The sequence below is a fragment of the Nelumbo nucifera genome, chromosome 2 (genome assembly GCF_055504915.1).
Source record: "Nelumbo nucifera cultivar China Antique chromosome 2, China Antique-T2T, whole genome shotgun sequence".
NCBI lineage: Eukaryota > Viridiplantae > Streptophyta > Magnoliopsida > Proteales > Nelumbonaceae > Nelumbo > Nelumbo nucifera.
The window spans coordinates 56,074,034-56,094,806 of record NC_142650.1 but is presented as its reverse complement, the minus strand read 5'-3'; the positions used below and the strand labels follow the sequence as shown (position 1 = coordinate 56,094,806).

Sequence of the window (20,773 nt, the reverse complement as noted above, 5' to 3'; positions counted from 1 at the left end):
TTGACCGCCTAGTGGACGCGACCTCGGGACATGAGTTGCTAAGCTTCCTGGACGCCTACTCAGGCTACAACCAAATCCGGATGGACCGGTCCGATGAGGAAAAAACCAGCTTCATAACCGAATTCGGTCTGTACTGTTACAAGGTCATGCCCTTCGGATTAAAAAATGCCGGGGCGACCTTCCAAAGACTTGTAAATAAGCTGTTTCAACCCCTGATTGGCACGAAGATAGAGTGCTATGTAGACGACATGGTCGTCAAGACAGTTTTCACAAGAATTAATACAAGACTTAGATTCTGTCTTCCAAATCCTGCGTCAGTTTAGCATGAAATTGAACCCCAACAAATGTGTCTTTTGCGTCACCTCGGGCAAATTCCTAGGCTACATTGTTAATCAGTGCGGTATTGAGGCCAACCCAGACAAGATAAAAGCCATCTTAGATATGAGACCACCTCGAAAAATAAAAGAAGTTCAGAGGCTAAATGGCCGCATAGCCGCTCTAAGCTGCTTCATGTCCAAGTCAGCAGACCGCTGCCTACCTTTCTTCAAAGCAATCAAAGGCAAAGGGTTCGAGTGGACCCAAGACTGCCAGCTCGCGTTTGACGAGCTAAAAGGTTACCTCGCCAGTGTGTCAACCTTAGCTCGGCCCGAGGAGGGCGAGGTCTTAGAACTGTACCTCTCGGCAAGCGACGAGGTGGTCAGTTCGGTACTAATAAAGGAAACAGACCGGGTCTAGCGACCCATATATTATGTTAGTAAAAGTTTGCAAGGAGCAGAGACAAGGTACCCGCAGATAGAAAAGCTAGCATATGCACTGGTGATAGCAGCTCGGAAACTCCGCCCATACTTCCAGGCTCACACCGTCATCGTCCTGACCGACAAACCTCTGAGACAAGTTTTACTCAAACCCGAGGTTTTCGGTCGACTAACGAAATGGGCCATCGAACTCAGTGAGTACGATCTCCAGTACAAGCCAAGAACTGCCATTAAGGCCCAAGCCTTAGCAGATTTTATCGCAGAATGCACGTTTAGCCTCGAAGCCCCTGAGCCGGTCGAGCCCGAGATCCCTAGCTCAAGCGAGCTCGGAGCTCCCAAGCCAATCGAGTCCGAAACCCGTGAAGTAGCAGCTAGTGTAGCATCTCTCCTGGTTAGACCAAGCGCGAACTGGGATGAGGAGCCCTGGATCCTTCACATAGATGGCTCCTCGAACCAGCAAGGCAGCGGGGCTGGAATAGTGCTACGCGGCCCGAGCGGAACAAAGTTGGAATACGCACTACGCTTTGAGTTCGCGGCATCCAACAATGAGACGGAGTACGAGGCACTGATAGCCGGGCTGAACCTAGCGCACAAGGTCGGAGCAAAGCACGTAGTTATCTGCAGTGATTCCCAGCTCGTGGTCAACCAAGTTACAAGCAAATACGAAGCGCACGAGCTCACAATGATTGCATACTTAGCAAAGGTAAAGGAGGCTCTGCTCAACTTCCAATCACACTTCATCAAGCAAATCCCGAGGTCAGAGAACACTGAGGCCGACGCCCTGTCCCGACTAGCCAGCACGAGCCACAACGCCATGAGAACCGTGTACGTAGAGGACTTACCTCGGCCCAGCATTCTCGGTGGGGTAGAAGAGGTCGCTCCCGTCACTGAAGCAGAGCCGAGCTGGATCGACCCACTCGCGAGCTTCCTGCTAGACGGAACCCTCCCTGCGGACCGCAAAGCAGCCAAGAGGGTGCAGCGCCAGGCAGCCAAATACGTCATGATAGACGAACGGTTGTACCGGCAATCCTACACGCTCCCCTACCTGCGATGCTTGCACCCAGCCGAAGCCAAGCTGGTACTCCGCGACACCCATGAAGGCTTGTGCGGCGGACACCTGGGGGGCAGAGCCCTCGCCCAAAAAGCACTTCGACAAGGATACTACTGGCCAACGATGAAGTCAGAGGCCATCGAACTCGTCAGAAGATGCGACAAGTGTCAGAAGCATGCCAATATCCACCATCAGCCCGCTGCCGACCTCAAATACCTCACCAGTCCATGGCCCTTCGCCCAATGGGGCATCGACCTTCTGGGACCATTCCCACCAGCGACAGGCGGGAGAAAATTCCTAGTGGTGGCAGTAGATTATTTCACAAAGTGGATAGAAGCTGAACCTCTGGCAATAGTTACAGCCCGAAACATACAGAACTTCTTTTGGAAGAACATAGTATGTCGCTTCGGGCTACCTCAGGTACTGATCTCCGACAACGGCAAACAGTTCGAGGATATCAAATTCCAAGAATGGTGCCAAAGTATGGGAATTAGTCAGAACTTCACGTCGGTCGCACACCCGCTGGCAAATAGCCAAACAGAAGTAATGAACAAAGCCATCCTCCGCAGACTGAAAGCACGACTAGACCGAGCTAAAGGGTTGTGGGCAGATGAGCTACCAAGTGTTCTATGGGCTCACCGAACCACGAAAAAAACCGCCACTGGAGAGGCCCCCTTTAACCTCACCTACGGTACCGAGGCGGTAATCCAGACGGAAATCGAAGTACCTACGCTGCGACTAGAAGCATACGACAAACAGATAAACGAAGGCGAGTTACACACCAACCTCGACCTACTAGACGAGGTGAGAGACCTCGCGCACATCCGAACTGCGGCCTACCAGCAAAAGGTAGCTCGGTACTATAACGCCAGAGCAAAGAAGAGGAACTTCCGCGTCGGCGACCTGGTTCTCCGTAAGGTCATGGTGCCCGAACCCGGCGTAGGGAAACTTGGACCAAATTGGGAAGGACCCTATAGAGTAAAGAAAGCACTCGGGGGGCATACGAGCTTGAAACCCTAGAGGGAAAACAAGTACCCCAAGCCTGGAACATTGTCAATCTAAGGCGATACTATCTATAGACCACCAAGCGAAATGGGTAAAATCACCACCAAAGCCTACGGGCTAGGATGCCGAGCTAACGAAGGAATCTCAGCACAAGCAAGCAAAGAAAACAGTCCGCGCGAGTGCGGTTAACTCAGGCAGAAAACAGATCGAACAAATGGTCAGTTCGGCAAATATGCTCAGTTCGGGAGAGAATGCTCAGTTCGGCAAATATGCTCAGCACTTAAACAAATCCTTCCATTCCAAAAGGTAGAGCAGTACAAAAAAAAAGGTTTACAAGCCAGGAGCTATTTCATCATCGTCAGAAGGCACTTCGACAAAACCCGAAGGCCCCGCCTCGCCCTCGGAGTCTGGCTTGGCGTCAGCAGCGTTAGCCATCTCCTGAGTTATGCGCGAAGTGGATATGGCGCTAACATCAAGCTCGAGGTACGTATTCCGGATCATCCACCGGCTTAGTTTAAAACCCCTCCTATATGAATCCACCATCAGATCATCAAAACTCGGCGAAGCGATGTACTCTTCGACGACCTTCTTCTTGGCATCTTCGGTACCTTGGGAAAAGATCTGCGTCCTCTCCCTGATGTCCTCCTGAAGATACTTGACCTGATGCTGCAGATCCAGCCTCAAGTCTGCCATGTGCTTCACCACCACTCCCATGGCCTCGGCATCTCTCTGAGACCTCGCCTGCCTGATCCGGGAAAAACGAGCAGTCTCTTCGGCAGCGCGAGTAGTCTCTTCAGCAGCACGAGCAGTCTCTTCAGCAGCACGAGCGGCTTCCTCGGCTGCACGATGAGCCTCTTCGGCAGCTCATCCCTGCCTCGAGCTCCTCTCCACCTGAGCCGCCAAGGCGTGAATGGTAGAATTTACCTGCCAAAAGAGACCGAATGATCAAAAGAACCAACAAAACAAAAGCCAAAGAGCTAAAAAAGGAGAACACTTACCACCATAGCGTGGGTAACGGCACGACAGGCCACTTGATGCAGAGGGAGATCAGTCCATGCCACGACCTCCTCGGGGAAGATGGCCTCTTTACTCTTTTGAAGAGCATGGGTCGGCGTCAACACGCTCATGAAATCCCCCAGGGCCCCCGAGCCCGAGGGACCAGCTCGCGTATGAGCAGACCCGGAGTAAGCAGGAGCACTGGAGTATGTAGGAGCCCTTGTGTATGTTGTCTCAGCATAAGGGCCCCTGCTGGCTCCTACATCGGAGGGACCATCTCGGGCCCCCTAGGCAGATCTTCTGCCTGGTAGCCCGGCACCTCGGTGCGAGTTCGCTTGGCAACCCGCTTTCTCCTCTTCATACCTTGAAACAAGTGTCCACCTCGGGTCCCTCGTGAATCCATCACACCTGCGAAAAGAAGTTCGCCATCAGTAAAAAGCAAGAAAGACAGCAAGATAAGAGTCTCTAAGTGAAGGACCTACCCGAGCTCAGGCCGGCCGCAATGTGCTTGGCCTCCGTCAAATACTGTTCACACTTCAGCCCAAGCCGCGCCCATTGCCGGAGGCCCTTCGCCATCTCCTTGTCAAGCGTAACCCCGGAGTCGGGAGCGTCCATTCCCCACCCGGTCTGAAAAGGCCACCCCAGCACACTTCGCACCCCGAAATAGTCCCGCTTCCATGTTGGGACCTTGTTGGGGAGCTCGTGTAAAAGCTTAAAACCCGGGCGAGGAGACAGGTAGTAAGCCTGCCTACACCCGGGGAGAGGACCCGCTTGCTTCTTGAGCATCAAGATTGAAGAAAAAATCTCCAAGTCCAACGGAAAGCTCTCGTCACAGAAAAGGGAGATTGTCCCCACCAAGTTCCGAATGGAGTTCGGGTGAAGCTGGCCGACTGTCATGCCGAAGTGGTTCAAGACTTCGACGAAGAGGGGGTGGAAAGGCAATCGCAGCCCCGCGGCGAGCTGCTCCCAGAATATTACGATCTCATCAGGACCGTGTTCCCAAGGAAAGCTACCAGAAGGTATGAAATAAGCATACTCCTCGGGCAAGTTATAGTAAGTAATGAGGGATTGGAGCCCCTCGAGCGTCATGGTCGAAGGGCCGAATTTGTCTATCATCCGACCCCGACGAGAGGTGGACGCCAAACTACCCGAAGCGCCACGGCCTACAGGCTCGAACTCTTCCTCGAGCTCTACCTCCGGCTCGCTAAGGTTATCGGGGGATGCAACTTGGTTCATAGAACCTGCATCAGACCCGCTGAAATGACTATATGAGCCATCCGAGCTAGACATGATCCGATTAATTGAACTGAACCAAAAAACTGAATCAGTCAAAAATGGAAACTGATCAACCGGTTGATTCAATTCATTCTCGGTTCGAAGATTTTCGAAAACCAATATATAATATGAGTTTAGTTTCAAATAATACCCCATGTGGTTCGATTAACTGAATCCTGAACACCCTTTCTCATAGTATCTCTCATCTTTAGTAAAAGTGTGCCTTCCATGCAAAGGAATATCTGATGGGGCTATCACGATAATTATAAGAAAATGTTTAAATGGGCATGCCTCATCTCATGTGATGCTTTGTATACTCGTATGGGTTTTAAATGAATTCGGATCTCCTGTTCATGAGAATTCTGTTCATATTTATCACAGTCATATGTGGAAAACATCTCATCCTCTGCATAGTATTATGCAGGGGGAGATATTCCCAATTCACGAGGGGTAGTGTATTATGGGTAGGCGTGGGCAGAGTTCTTGTGGGCTGAAGATCCAGAGTCGTTTTAGACAGGTTGATGAGGACATCAATAGAGGTTTGCCATCTAAGTATGTGTTTGGTTGCAATATAAATAAAAAAGAATGCAAATTCCAGTTAAATTTTTTTTTTGGGGGGTGGGGGGGTTTACTTTATGCTGCTTCAAGTCTTATTTTATTTCATTTGTACTGCAATCCAGAAAAATAATACAAATTTTAAAAACAAAAAAAAAATCAAAATTTGCACCTAAATCATTTGCACTATATATTCAATTTTTGCACTTCAACCAAACACAGCCCTAAATTAGCTTGGGCGTTGGAGGTCTTTGACCTCCTCTAATTAGGGCTTGATATCTAACTAATTACGAGAAGATTACCAGGAAATTAGGTAGGTTAGTTTCTCGTGTGTCAAAACTGAATAGTATTTAATCTGATTTATATGTATCAGTGTTTAGATTGTGAGAAGTGAGATATCTAGGTTGCCTTCGGCTGATTTGCTTTCTGACTTTCTGGGGTTATCGCTATTCTGAATGCTGTTCGCTTTGCTGTGGACATGAAATGTAACTCTACTTTGAACTGCTCTGTACAAATTTGAACCTCTTGAATGGCTGGATTGTAGAAATTCGAACCTCTCTTCTAATATAAAATCTTATATTAGTCTCCAAAACACGGATGGCTTAGGGTTGATTCAGATTCACATATTCATGTAGCACCACTGGGACCCTTTTGCCACGTGTCATCAAATAACAGGAGCAATGTATTAGATGAATTGCACTTCGTGTAATATAGATCAGTTTTCTACCGTCCGGATCGATGATATGGCCAATTGTGGGTGTCGGTAGCCTCGGTGCCTCAGATCTTATTTTATAAAGAAAATCTATGATAGGAAAAGATATGATATAGAAAGAGATTTTAGTCTTTTAATCAATTAAATTTTTTGATAAATAACATTTGACTGATATTACATTTATGATTTTAGTTTATTGGTGAGTTGTTTATTGGATATAATTTTATAGTCAAACCTTATCAAAGAAATATTTATTTGAAAAATGTTATTTTAGACGTTTATTGTTTTTGTTGTTTGGTTGGGCGTTTCATGTAACATCTTATAAAGTTATTTTCCACCTCAGTTTAAAGTGTGCCACATAAGCATTTTGTTTTAAGAAATGCCTAGGTGTGACAGTTCAGCCACCATCAGCGCCATCAACACGCCATCTAAGTGTCTTGGGTTGGGTCCTTGTACTCTTTTTGTAAGGGGGGTATGCCAATGGCAATTATGTAAATAATAGTATGCATGTACAGTATTTTGATGTATCATTTTGTCATTCCCCCAAAAGCTTAACGTACTCTTTGAGGGGAGGTAGGTAGTCGAGTGAGCTCATAAGCGTGTAAAGGTTAAGCACGAGATCCCCTCGACACTGTACTGTGTGCTTGTGCTTACTACTAATTAATGCAATACAAGTTGTCTTTTGTCTAATTTGTGTGCACTCTTGTTTCCTTTTGTGTGTTGTTGCTTGCATTTGTAGGCTTTCTCGACCCCAATCGAGCGTCGCACGGGGCCCCGTCGATTAGCCCCGTGACAATTGATATCAGAGCCTCGTTGACACTAGCGGTTGTCAAGCCCAACGAGTCCATTTCGTGCCCCGCAACAACACCAGCTCGATGAAGAATCGTGACATGCAAGAGGAGATCCATGAAGGGATCTCACGGGTTTATGATGAGGACGAGCCTAGAGGTAGCTCTCCCAAAGACAAAGGCGTCAGCTCAAAGCATAGCAAGCGTGACAAGTCAGTTGACAAGCTTGCGACCACGGACAAGCGCATCATGCGCTGTGAAGCAGTGGTTGGCGAAACTCGTGACCGTGTGGACGAGCTTCAACTCAACCTTGAGACTGTAGCATCGGTCGTGGAAAGATTGGAGGACCAGTTTGGTGACAGCTCCAACAGGCCAGACAACCCACTAGAAGACCTGGTGAAGTGCCTACAGATCCAGCTCGAAGACTTGAAGGGCGAAGTGACCCTTCTGAAGAGGCTGATGGCCAGTACAGCCAGCACACCTACTGCTCCAGCCCCTCCAAAGATCAAAGTCCGCAAGCCTACCTCATATGCAGGGACCCGCGATGCCCGGGAGCTTGACAACTTCCTGTGGCAAATGGAACAATATTTCACCGCCGCCGAACTCGTTGAGGAGGCGGCCAAGGTGCGTATTGTTGTTATGTATCTTACTGATGTTGCTATGTTATGGTGGCGCAGGAGATGTGCCAATGCAGAGCGAGGATTATGCTCCATTAATACCTGGTCCGTGTTCAAGAGCGAGATAAAGCGCCAATTCTATCCAGAGAACGTGGAGTACCAAGCCCGTTGGAAGCTCAAGAACCTAAAACACACGGGCTCATTGCATGAGTACGTGAAGGAGTTCTCCGCACTATCGCTCGAGATCACGAACATGTCAGACAAGGACCTGCTCTTCAACTTTATGGACGGCCTACAACAATGGGCCGAGCTTAAACTCCAGAGACGAGGTGTGAAGGACCTCGCCACAGGCATGGCCGTTGCTGAACAACTGGTAGACAACAGGCGACCAAGCAAAGATGACCCCAAACCCAACTCATATCAGGGCGTAGGGAAGATAGGAGGTGATAGGAAACCTTACTACGCGCCCAAGGGAGACTCTAGGCCAAGTAAACCCAACACTTTTATGTTCTACAGGAGACCCGAAGGAGACTCGGGATACAGGGGTGGCCAGTTTGTGAAGAGAACACCTCCGGCACCATGCTTCATCTGTGAGGGAAAACATTGGACTAAGGATTGTCCTAGTCGGGGGAAGCTCAATGCCTTGCTTGCAAAGCTTAGTGATGATGAGCATAGCGAGGAGGAGAAGGAACTAGGGGAGACAAGAATGGGGGCTCTACGAAGACTCAATGCAATGAAGAAGAAGACGAGCCCGCAAGGAGCATCGAAGTTCAAGTCGAAGGGACTGATGTATGTAGACATTCTCTTGAATGGTAAGCCCACAAGAGCCATGGTGGATACGGGTGCTACCCACAACTTTATCTCTATGGATGAGGCATCCCGAGTAGAATTTGCACCTACCAAGGAAGTCGGATGGTTGAAGGCTATGAACTCTAATGCCAAACCCATACAAGGTGTAGCTCATGGGGTGGTCTTGTAACTTGGTGACTGGGAAGGGATGATAGACCTCTCAGTCGTGCCTATGGATGATTTTCAGGTTGTTCTCGGCATGGACTTCTTAACTCAAGTAAAGGCGGTGCCCATGCCCTTCCTCAACAAAGTGTGCATATTCGAAGATCAGGCTCCTTGCATGGTTCCAGTTGTGCTAGAGACCACGTCCACCCCCAAGATGCTCTCAGCATTGCAACTCAAGGATGGAGTGTGGAAAGGAGAGACCACTTACCTAGCCACATTGGTGGACTCCGACCTGCCTGACCCACCAACCGGGCATATCCCGCCAGCGATTACAATGGCACTAGAAGAATTCCAGGATGTCATGCCTCCCACATTGCCGAAGAAGCCTCCCCCAAGGAGAGAAGTTGATCACAAGATTGAGTTGGAGCCTGGAACCAAACCACCGGCACGTCCACTATACAGAATGTCTCCTCCTGAGCTGGCCGAGCTACGAAAGCAATTGAATGAGTTGTTGGATGCTGGATTAATTCAGCCTTCTAAGGCCCCTTTTGGAGCACCAGTCCTGTTTCAAAAGAAGCATGATAGATCTCTTCGGCTCTGTATTGACTACTGAGCTCTCAACAAGCTCACCATCAAGAACAAATATCCCATACCTTTGGTGGCCGACCTCTTTGACCAGCTCAGCAGGGCCAAGTACTTCACCAAGCTAGACCTGAGGTCGGGGTACTATCAAGTGTGTATAGCCGAAGGAGATGAACACAAAACAGCTTGTGTTACCCGATATGGGTCCTTTGAATTTTGTGTCATGCCCTTTGGGCTCACCAATGTTCCAGCCACCTTTTGTACATTGATGATCAGAATATTTCATCCCTACCTAGACCAATTTGTTGTTGTGTATATGGATGATATTGTAATTTACAGTAGAACCTTGGAGGAACATGTTGACCACCTCCGTACTGTTTTCCAGGTCTTGCGGGACAACAACCTGTTTGTTAAGAAGGAGAAATGTTCTTTCGCCATAGAAGAGGTGGCCTTCCTCGGACATATAATCCGAGCAGGCACAATCAGTATGGATCCAACTAAAGTCAAGGCCATTCAAGATTGGGCACCGCCCACCAGGGTCACCGAACTTCGCTCCTTCCTTGGCCTCGTGAACTACTATCGAAGATTCATCTCTGGATTCTCAGCACGAGCCACTGCCCTCACCAACTTACTGAAGAAGACTAGTATGTGGACCTGGAGTGAATGTTGCCAAACAGCTTTTGATGATTTGAAGAGAGTTGTCTCAGCAGAACCTGTCCTCGACTTACCTGATCCAAGCAAGCCGTATGAGCTACACACATATGCTTCTGTTTTTGCCATTGGTGGGGTCTTGATGCAAGAAGGACATCCCATCGCCTTTGAAAGCCGCAAATTGAATGATACAGAGAGGAGGTACACTGTGCAAGAGAATGAGATGACAGCCGTCGTCCACTGCCTCCGCACATGGCGACACTACCTGCATGGCTCCAAGTTCGTGGTCAAGACTGACAACATAGCTACTAGTTACTTTCAGTCACAGAAGAAGCTGAGCCCTAAGCAAGCTCGATGGCAAGATTTCTTAGCGGAGTTTGACATGACTCTAGAGTACAAGCCAGGGCCGATGAACAGGGTTGCTAATGCACTTAGCAGGAAGGCCGAGCTTGCAGCACTATCCACAGGTGAAGGTCCCTCTCAAAGCCAGATCAGACTGGACCTCATTAAGCTCATCAAGGAAGGACTCCAGAAGGACCCCATTGCTCAGAGCCTATTGACAGCGGCTTGTGAATGGAAGACTAGGCGATTTTGAGTTGAAGAAGGCCTTCTTTTGACAAAGAGAAGGCGGATATTTGTACCCAGAGTTGAAGACTTGAGGAAGACTCTCCTACATGAATGTCATGACAGCTTATGGGCAGGACACCCTGGGTGGCAGTATACCTTGGCACTTCTACAACATGCCTACTATTGGCCTCATATGGAGCAAGATGTTCGAGAATACACAAGGATATGTCTGATTTGCCAGCAAGACAAGCCCGAGCGTGCCAAGCCTCTTGGACTCCTACAACCTCTTCCAATTCCCTCACAACCTTGGGAGAGTGTTTCCATGGACTTCATCAGCGGTCTTCCTAAAGTGGGAGACTATGCATCCATCATTGTTGTTGTTGATAGATTTTCCAAGTATGCCACTTTCACCCCAGCACCAAAGCACCTTTCAGCTGAAGACACGACATACCTTTTCTTCAAGCACGTGGTGAAATATTGGGGAGTCCCACAGAACATTGTTAGTGATTGGGAACCCCAATTCACTAGTGCTTTCTGGACAGAGCTATTCAAGCTTCTTGGCTCGAACTTGAACTTCTCCAGCAGCAGCCATCCAGAGTCAGATGGGCAAACAGAGAGAATGAACTCCCTCCTTGAAGAGTACCTCCGCCATTTTGTATCAGCTACACAAAAGAATTGGGTTCGATTGCTGGACATTGCATAGTTCTCCGTCAACACACAGAAGAGCTCCTCCACCAATCAAAGTCCTTTTGAAGTCATCACCGGCCAACTACCAAGATGTCCGCACAGCATCGTCAACGACCATCAAGGAAGAAGCCCTCGAGCCTTCACTTTCACCACGGAATGGAAAGAATGCCTTGACATCACTCGAGCCTCCCTAGAGAAAGCCTCTAGAAGAATGAAGAAATGGGTCGATTTGGGTAGACGACCCGAGAACTTCCAAGTAGGTGACCTGGCCTTAGTAAAACTCCATACCCATTGCCTTAGGTTCTTTCGAAGAGTACACCCCGGGCTTGTGAGAAAATATGAGGGACCCTGTGAAATCCTAGCCAAAGTAGGAGCTTCAGCCTACAGACTCAAACTACCTCCAGGGCTAAAAGTACACTCTGTCTTTCATATAAGCCAACTTAAACCCTACCATGCCGATAGCTAAGATACCTCTCAAAACCAAAGTCAACGCCCACACCCATCCTACCAACCACCCAAGAACCGATCCCTCGACTCCATCCTCAACCATAGGTTGTCCCAATCCTCCCAAACATCAGAATGGGAGTACCTGGTGAAGTGGAAGGGACTTGCAGAAGAAGACACTTGGGAGCTTGCAGAAGACCCCCTTCCGTTCGCAGTGAAGTTGGACGAGTACCTGAGGAAGAATCTTCGAGGACGAAGATTGAATTGAGTGGGGGAGATTGTGACGGTTCAGCCACCATCAGCGCCATCAGCACACCATCTAAGTGTCTTGGGTTGGGTCCTTGTACTCTTTTTGTAAGGGGGGTATGCCAATGGAAATTATGTAAATAGTAGTATGCATGTACAGTATTTTGATGTATCATTTTGTCACTCCCCCAAAATCTTAACGTACTCTTTGAGGGGAGGTAGGTAGCCAAGTGTGCTCATAAGCGTGTAAAGGTTAAGCACGAGATCCCCTCGACACTGTACTGTGTGCTTGTGCTTACCACTGATTAATGCAATACAAGTTGCCTTTTGTCTAATTTGTTCCTTTTGTGTGTTGTTGCTTGCATTTGTAGGCTTTCTCGACCCCAATCGAGCGCCGCATGGGGCCCCGTCGATTAGCCCCGTGACATAGGTGCACGCGTTTGGGAGAAACAAGAATTTGAAGCTTTCCCAAACATCTCATGCATACAAATCTAAGTGTTTATGTATTACTTATTTGATAAATGTTGAAACCAAACAATGTTTTTATGCACAACAAACGCCAACGCCCATATGATATTGATGTAGCGGAACTTTTTTAATAAACGACAACAAAACCAAACATAGCCAATATTGTCCCTTTAATAATAGATCATTATATAACTTTACCCAAAAATTTAAAAACAAAACACTTTCCCAATAAAAAACATTTATCCAGATAAGTGCATTTATCCAAATAAATAATAAACAAGGCCTTAAAATTAAGAAGAGATTATGCATTCGGATGGTCAAAGTCATACTTAAATAATGGGGCCTTTTCATCTATAGGCTTCGTTCACTTTTCAATAAGTTACTTACCCGAGTAAATGCATTTACCTGGGTAAGTGTTTCCCCATATAGACTTACTCGAATAAGTGTATTTACCCATGTTCTTTTATTTTCCATATAAATAAGGCAATGACCATTGTAACCATAAAACTCCAATATTAAAAGGAACATTTTTGTCCCATTCAAGTGTTGGTAACTTTCCCCTAAGTGGGAAAAATTATTTACCCCAAGGGTATCACTCACCCAAAGTATAGAACATGGGTTTCTTGGTTAACCAACTCCCTTCCCCCCAAATCCAGAAAAAGAACGCCCCCTAAATTCTTTGCTTCATCGCTTCTTAACATGCGGCAAACGTTAAAGCTCTGTTTGTTTGCGATACAAAAGCCTCGCGTTTGTGAGCGTTTGTTTAAAATGTAAAAAAGTAATGATTATTAAAGTAAAATTGTATTTTCTAACATTTTTACTTTTGAATGCAATCTTGTGTTATTTTGATAATTATTTGATCAAAATTAATGCATTGAGCATAAGATAATCGAAGCATTTAATGATAGAACCACACTTTTGCAATTACTTTTGCAATTGCATTCATGAACCGAAATATGAGTAAATATGTAGGGTAGGTACATGTTTGCATTTGCATTGCAAGCAAACGCAGCCTAAACTGTTAAAAGCTTGGGAGACGTTAGAAAATAAAAACTGTTAAGCTTGAATGGTCGAAGCGTTCAGTGCAGTTGAGCTCAGCCGAGCCACCGCCGGACGCCGGCGTGTCTGCACAACTAACGCGGGTAAAATAAATGAGTGAATCCCGACCGCCAATTGAGAATCTACAATGATACCAACCTGAACACGGCATAGCACGGGTTTACGCCCTTCTTATGTGCGAAAATCCTGAACTACCCTCAACTGTAATTCAAGGAGTCTGAAGGGAGATCAACAAGCAAGGGGCGATTTTGCCAAAATCGGAAAGGTAGTTTGGTCAACTATTAAAATATAAACATCAGTGGGGTTGTCAACGTCGGACTTCGTCCGTAAGGGTGATCTCCATGACCTGGTCTCTGATGGCCAGAAGAGGTCACATTTCATTTCCATTTAATTTATCTTCATTTTGATTTTCTCTTAATTTAAACCCCTTTCTTCAATTTCTCTTGCTGTTTGATCTTCTTCTCTTCAATTCAGTCTTCCTACTTTGCTGTGTTGTTTGAGTTTCTTCGTCTTTACCTTCATGGCGATTCTTATGTTTCATGTTTGTTGGGGGTTTTAGAGCAGGGAGTTCTTAACTGGATCCATTCTGTTACTCCCAATTTTGAAGAATCCAGGTCTGTTTTTCGGCTTTTCGATTTTCTAGCTGCGGTGAAGTGGTGTCAATGGAGGAACCGAACGAGGTGGTGGAACAACTCGTTCAGATTGTGAAGGAAGCTTCTGGGTTTCCAGAGTGTCGGAGTACATCGAAGAAGATGTACCATAATCTTCTGAGGAGGGTGAAGCTGTTGAACCCTCTTTTTGAGGAATTGAGGGATAGAGAGGCGCCTCTGGGCGAGGAAGACGCTCGAGCTCTGAATATGTTGAAGGTCGCCTTGGAATCAGCCAAGGAGCTTCTTCAGTCGGTGAACGAAGGAAGCAAGCTCTATCAGGTACTGATACTCATCGCCCATTGTCGATTGATTAAGTTGATTTTATGGATATTTGAAGCCATCATTTTTCTTCTTTACTGAATCGACATTTTTCCCAAATAAATTGAAAGGAGAAAACCCATCAAAGAGTTTGTAGATTAACTATCAAATTTTGGATGTTTTGGATTTTAACTGGAAATAGAAATTTAATTTGCTCTTCAGAGAATCTAACATTGAAACTGTAAAATAAATATCAATTTTGAAGCAAATGGTCTCTTATTAATGTAATCGGATGTATGAATCAGAGAGAAACAACTGCAGTCATGGTTTCTTTTCCGGCTTGCCATTACCAGTAACGATCGTAAAGAAGATAGGAGCTTCTCAAGATGGCAGGAATTGCATTCCCTTAATTATGAAAATGCACTTAAAGGGACTAATGGGAGTTTGTTATTGACTGTTTGCAATGCAAGTTTGTTTAAGTTGGGAAGCATATATCAACATATTACCTGATTACATCCCAGACCCAGATACTGTACAAGTATAATTGAAGTCCCTTGAAATCGGACTGTTTGGTTGGGCAGAATGGGAATCCCATTCACATTCCTGGTGGAATGACATTTCTCCATTTGAGTAAATAGCCATACCCTCCCCCGCCCTTGGGAATGAAATTGCATTCCAGCTTATTCTAATTCCCATTATGAGAAATTTCCATTCTGATTCCAACCGTAAACCAAACACTTTTCTTCTATTCTACATGATGTATTAAAATAAACCAGTTCTTCTCTTTTTGAACGATGGCTTATGGTTCGTGAGAATAAGGGTCTAGAATCGGAATGGATCCTTCCAATTCCAACTGCTTGGTTGGGTGAAATCGGAATCCTTTCTCCATTCCTGTTAGAATGGCATTCCCCCATTTAAGAGAATGGTCATTCCCTCCCTCTCCCTTGGGAATGAAATCCCATTCTAGCTCATTTCAATTTCAATCACGATTCCTGTTTAAACCAAACAGACTAATGAAATTGACCATTCCAATTCCGATTTTAAGAAATTTTGATTCCGATTCCAACTGTAAACCAAACGTACCCTAAGATATTCATCTCTGTGTTCCCATTAGCAGAATTTGACTAGATCAGAAGAGATGTTTTTGATGTAAGCATTAAACTTTGTTTGCAGGCTCTATATGGGGAGATAATTGCAGGTAAATTCCTGAAGGTGACAGAACAAATTGAAAAGGCATTGAGTGAGATTCCTTATGATAAACTCGATTTATCAGAGGAAGTTCATGAGCAGGTACCTTTTGCCAACAATTTGTTATTGAAATCATTTAATTTAATAACTGCTGCTGTACATATAAATGGTGCCAACCCTAATTTTTTATCAGAGAAACACTGTAATAGAATGAAGAGCATTAACATTAAACCGTAGATAAATAAAATATAAACTTCTGACAACCCATACAACTTGATTCATTGCAATCCAGATTGAACTCGTGCATGCTCAATTTAGAAGGGCAAAAGAAAGAATGGAGTCGCCCGATTTCCAACTGAAACCGGATTTGATTACAGCACATAAAGAAAAGAGCTTTGATCCCGCAGTTCTAAGGAAACTTTCAGAAAAGCTGCAGCTCAGGACTATTAACGATATCAAGAAAGAGGCATTTGCTCTGCACAAAATGGCCGACTCAACTGATGGAGATCTAAGAGAATGTCTCGAGGAAATGAAAGGTTTACTCAAAAAACTTAATGGCTACGTACTCACAGGAGATTCAGAAGCAGAAACCTCCAAGGGTGAAAAGAGCTTTAAGCACAGGTCTCCTGTCATTCCAGATGATTTTCGGTGCCCAATATCTCTTGAGTTGATGAAAGATCCTGTCATTGTCGCTACTGGACAGGTTTGTAGCTCCCACCAGCTAAGGAGACTGTATTTGATATTGATATCCCTAATTTAACTGCTAGTTTACTTCTTTTGCAGACTTATGAACGTTCCTGCATTCAGAAATGGCTGGATGCAGGGCACAAGACTTGTCCCAAGACACAGCAGACTCTGTTGCATACATCCCTGACACCAAACTATGCATTGAAGAGTCTCATCACTCAGTGGTGTGAGAGCAATGGCATTAAACTTCCAAAGAAACAAGGAAGTTGCAGAAACAAGAAGTCTGGAAGTTGTGCATCTGATTGTGATCAAACAGCCATCAATGCCCTACTACAGAAATTATCAATTGGGAACACTGAAGAGCAGAGGGCAGCTGCTGGTGAGCTCCGGTTGTTGGCAAAAAGGAATGCAGATAACCGAGTATGTATTGCAGAGGCAGGAGCCATTCCCCTGCTTGTCAATTTACTATCTTCCCAGGATCCTAGGACACAGGAGCATGCAGTCACAGCACTTCTCAACCTCTCCATTAATGAGGCAAACAAGGGAAGAATTGTTAATGCAGGAGCCATACATGATATAGTGGAGGTGCTCAAGAATGGCAGCATGGAAGCAAGGGAAAATGCAGCTGCCACTCTTTTCAGTTTGTCTGTTGTAGATGAGAATAAGGTGGCGATTGGGGCAGCAGGCGCTATCCCTGCTCTTATTGGTTTGCTCTGTGAAGGAAGTCCAAGAGGCAAGAAAGATGCTGCCACTGCTATTTTTAACCTATCAATCTATCAAGGAAACAAGGTGAGGGCCGTGAGGGCTGGGATTGTAGCACCACTGATGAAGCTGATGATGGATGCGAGTGGTGGGATGGTGGATGAGGCACTTGCAATACTGGCAATCCTTGCAAGCCACCAAGAAGGGAAGGTGGCTATAGGTCAGGCTGATCCTATCCCAATCTTAGTTGAGGTAATGAAAACTGGGTCCCCGCGAAACCGGGAGAATGCTGCAGCTGTGTTGTGGTCACTGTGTACATGCGATGCACAGCATATTAAAAATGCTAAGGAACATGGAGCAGAAGAGGCATTGAAGGAATTGACAGAGAATGGTACAGAACGAGCCAAGAGAAAAGCAGGAAATATTCTGGAGCTCATTCATCGGGCAGTTGATGCAGTTGAGGAACCATGAAACTCAACCCATGTCTCTTCTAACCAAACAGAAAGTTCAGGAAATGTCTTCCTCTGCAGTTAGGATGAGGTTTATGTGGATCAATAAACATGAATTCCACATGTAATTTATGTGTACGAGGTAAATTAAAAGGTGGTGTACATTGGTGAATGGAAGTGTTTTGACTGCTTAAAGTGAATTGTTGTTTACGTTTAATCTGTATAAATCATAGTAAGGATCCTTCTGAGTAGCTCTAACCTTGTGAATTATAACTAGTAAGTTTTGATCATAAACTATCTGCTTGAAATGCTATATGCATGAACTAATAAACGAAAATAATTAACATTTGGGTGATTCTTGATTAAACTGGAAGAAGCAGCCTAGGGAAGGTTCAAATAGGTCTCAAGAACTACACAGTGAAAAAAGATCGATCTAAAGTAGAAAGGGGTAATTTCTGCTGCAGAGTTGTTGAATCATTTCAGATGTTTCCATCTTGCTTTACCACATTTGCTGTTACAATTGGAGGAGAAGCACACTCAGATGAAGATATGTATACAGACAATTCAATCTCCTAAGGTGATGATGATTGATGAGATTATAGTTAACACCAACAAGTCACCTACTCTAAAATATATCAAAATTCCCAACTGGGTAATCCAAATTTTGGTGCTTCTGATTGTTTGTGTTGAGCAGCACTGCAACCAGATATTGGCACTGAAGCATATTTGTTGAACAAATCCCACCATTATCTTTATTTATAAATATATAACATAGTTACTACAAAACAGATTTCTTTCGATCATAAGAAGAAATATAAAGGCTACAATCAAAATTTAAGGAATAAAACGAGTCAGAGAGAGAGAGAAAGAGAGAAAGAGAGAGAGAGAGAGAGAATGAGCTGAGGATCATCAGACGGTGGGCCTGCGTTCGAAACCTGGACCAGGGTCATCGTTGGAAGGGAAGACTTGAAGAGAGGTGACCATGGCATCAGGGGGACCACGCCTGCAGCGCTTCTCCATCTCATGGACTGAATCAGGGTCACCGGAGAAGAGAGCCTCCACGGAACCGTCCTTCCTGTTGCGGACCCACCCTTTCAGACCCAACTGTTGGGCGTTCTCTATGGTCCAATTTCGGTAGAAAACCCCCTGCACCCTCCCCTTTATCACAGCCCTAACCTGCACATCACCTCACCACCATCCGTCATCAAATTTGATCGAATGAATCGAGAAAGCACGAGAGAGAGGGAGAGAGAGAGAGAGAAGAGAGACTCACAGTGTTAGATGGAGGTGGGTTTGTCCCAGCCCCAGGAGCAGCGGTGTTGCCGAGTGGACTGCCCTCTCCATTGGAAGTGGTGGTATTACCGTTCATAGCGTGAGACACTACAGAATAACGTCGGAGCAAAGAAGGAATAGGGGAAAATATCGCCGGAACGGAAGGTGAACGGTGGTGGATGGGGCGGCGAACGAGAGCCAGGCGACTAGCCAGAGAAACCCTCAATACCTGTCGATGATTCCGGACTATTGCTGTGAATACACGTATAGAATCGCTCAGGGGTGCGACTGCTGTTGCCATTCACTGTGAATCGGTCGCCTTCTCCTTTTAAATTGTCTTTTGTTACCTGAAACCAAAATAAACGATATTTCAATGACGATAGTACAGTACGGTTCGAGCTGGGCTTTGGCTTGGCCATTATCCCAATATCCCATGGTCCACCCTTCACCGTGTTTGGGCTTCAGATTTACCCTGGGCCGGGAAATGAGGCCTACCCCATCTCTAGTTGGACCTGGGTTGAGGCCTATCTTGTATCCGATGTGGGTCATGGGACTACTGGAACTCTGGAAGTATGCTTGTCTAGTGTCTACCCACCTACCAATATTGAATTATTGATTGTTGAAGACAATATTCTCTCTCACTGGAATTTGGAAGCAGAAATAACCCAAGGATTTACAAGACTGAAATAAACGTCAATACTTGCAGAACATAATATCATATCCAACATGAGCAACTAAGTAAGTCGTTTCTCCTAACAACTGAGTAGGTTTTCTCCTTTCTTCTTCCTCGTCAAGCGTTTTATCCCTCATGTTTTGAATGGCGGATGATTCTACACTACAAGAGCTCTCTCGCCTCCTTCTCCCTTCCTCTTCTTCTCCACTTCTAGAAAACCAAGATGATGTTTCTCCGGCGGATGACTGGCAATGAAGTTTGGTCTGTAGAGTAATAACTGACAGACAATTGTGTGTTACAGGTCTTAAAGAGATGCTGGTTAAATCCTGGAAGGTTCATCCTCACAGTATATTAGATTTCACGGATAACTCATTTCTTGTCCGATTCCCAAGCGGCTATGAGCGTGAATATTAATGCAGTAGGCTATCTGAATACTAATGCGGCCATGCATATTGGTTCTAGTATTGGTCGGCCGTATCGCCCTTCTGGCAACGAGACAAAAAAATGAAGCAGATTTATCAGGTTGAAGATTTCCATCGATATTTCCTCCCCTTTAGTTCAACAGGTTCCTTATACATTTCTGGACGGGAAGACCATTAAGGTTAGGGTGCAATTCGAACGACTTCCTCGTTATTGTATTTTTTGTGCTCGGGTGGGGCATGAGGTCGAAGGGTGCCGTCTAAAGCACCGTCTCGAATGTGCGGTTCAATCCTGTAATGATCCTATTCTGTTGGATCGCTTTACCGCCCTGGCTGTTGACAGGCTGACGGAAGAGATTCGTACGGTCCCTTCTGTTAAATTGAATTCTGATCTCAGAGGTCGTGTACATGTTAAATTCTAGTTTATATACCGCTGCAATTCATCGGGAGACATCGTCGGCGACTTTTTCTGCTCCCATGGTAGTTAATACCTGTATTTTTTTTTTTGTGATCATCCGGTTGCACCCTTGTAGTTTTAAGGTATTGGAATTCGTCATGGACTAGGAAATTCTGGATAAGCATGTATCTAGGCACAAATTCTGGTAGTTCCCTACGCATCTTTAGCTAGGTATGATTAGTAGGTAGGTTATTACTACAAGTGAGTCTCCTGCTCCTAAATTTAAGGCGTCGATTGTATGTGTATATATATGGTTGTGCCTTGCATAATGAAAGAAGAGATTCTCCACAAAGATTATTTTTTCGTGGTATCAGAGCCATAACGAAGTTGCAAACAGCAACACCACATTCGCTTGGCGCCAGCAGAGTCCAAACCTTGCACTCCAGTTTTTCCAGATCGGCACTGTAGCTTGTCCCCTCCATTCGAACCCAACCCAGAAGAGCGGCGGCGAAGCTACTGTTCCTCTTCTCCCTGTTCGAGCGGAACCAGCGGCGGCGAGAACTGTTCCTCCTCTTCTCTCCCATTGGCAACTACGACACTGGCAACTACGACACCGGGGATGTTGCGGAAAGCCTTCACAATCTTGGAACCCTCAGTGCCATAAAC

At 45.7% G+C, this 20,773-nt stretch overlaps 2 protein-coding genes across 3 annotated transcripts; one reads left to right on the top strand and one right to left on the bottom strand.

Annotated features, from left to right (window-relative positions):
* Nucleotides 1-13,654: 13,654 nt before the first annotated feature.
* LOC104586320 (U-box domain-containing protein 14) lies at nucleotides 13,655-17,597 on the top strand. The gene is made up of 5 exons (XM_010243503.3): nucleotides 13,655-13,781; nucleotides 13,972-14,341; nucleotides 15,494-15,610; nucleotides 15,801-16,211; nucleotides 16,292-17,597. The coding sequence occupies exons 2-5, from the start codon at nucleotides 14,075-14,077 to the stop codon at nucleotides 17,366-17,368; spliced, it is 1,872 nt and encodes a 623-aa protein (XP_010241805.1). The 5' UTR covers nucleotides 13,655-13,781; nucleotides 13,972-14,074; the 3' UTR covers nucleotides 17,369-17,597.
* A 474-nt stretch (nucleotides 17,598-18,071) lies between these two features.
* On the bottom strand, nucleotides 18,072-19,229 carry LOC104586321 (acylphosphatase family). 2 transcript variants are annotated; one of them, XM_088899408.1, is made up of 3 exons: nucleotides 19,214-19,229; nucleotides 18,620-18,965; nucleotides 18,072-18,522 (listed from the first exon to the last, which is right to left on the bottom strand). In XM_088899408.1, exons 2-3 carry the CDS (start codon nucleotides 18,917-18,919, stop codon nucleotides 18,256-18,258), a joined length of 567 nt encoding a protein of 188 aa, XP_088755534.1. In that variant the 5' UTR covers nucleotides 18,920-18,965; nucleotides 19,214-19,229; the 3' UTR covers nucleotides 18,072-18,255. The 2 variants fall into 2 exon arrangements, with proteins under 2 accessions (XP_088755534.1, XP_088755535.1); XM_088899409.1 differs by lacking the exon at nucleotides 19,214-19,229 and adding an exon at nucleotides 19,039-19,050 and having other exon boundaries at nucleotides 18,620-18,920.
* Between the last annotated feature and the right edge of the window lie 1,544 nt (nucleotides 19,230-20,773).

Coding starts and splice junctions, on each gene's coding strand:
- LOC104586321 (XM_088899408.1), bottom strand. CDS start 18,919: ATGGCAACAGCAGTCGCACCCCTGAGCGATTCTATACGTGTATTCACA. Junction 18,523..18,619: donor ACCCACCTCCATCTAACACT/GTGAGTCTCTCT, acceptor GGTGATGTGCAG/GTTAGGGCTGTGATAAAGGG.
- LOC104586320 (XM_010243503.3), top strand. CDS start 14,075: ATGGAGGAACCGAACGAGGTGGTGGAACAACTCGTTCAGATTGTGAAG. Junction 14,342..15,493: donor AAGGAAGCAAGCTCTATCAG/GTACTGATACTC, acceptor CTTTGTTTGCAG/GCTCTATATGGGGAGATAAT. Junction 16,212..16,291: donor TCATTGTCGCTACTGGACAG/GTTTGTAGCTCC, acceptor CTTCTTTTGCAG/ACTTATGAACGTTCCTGCAT.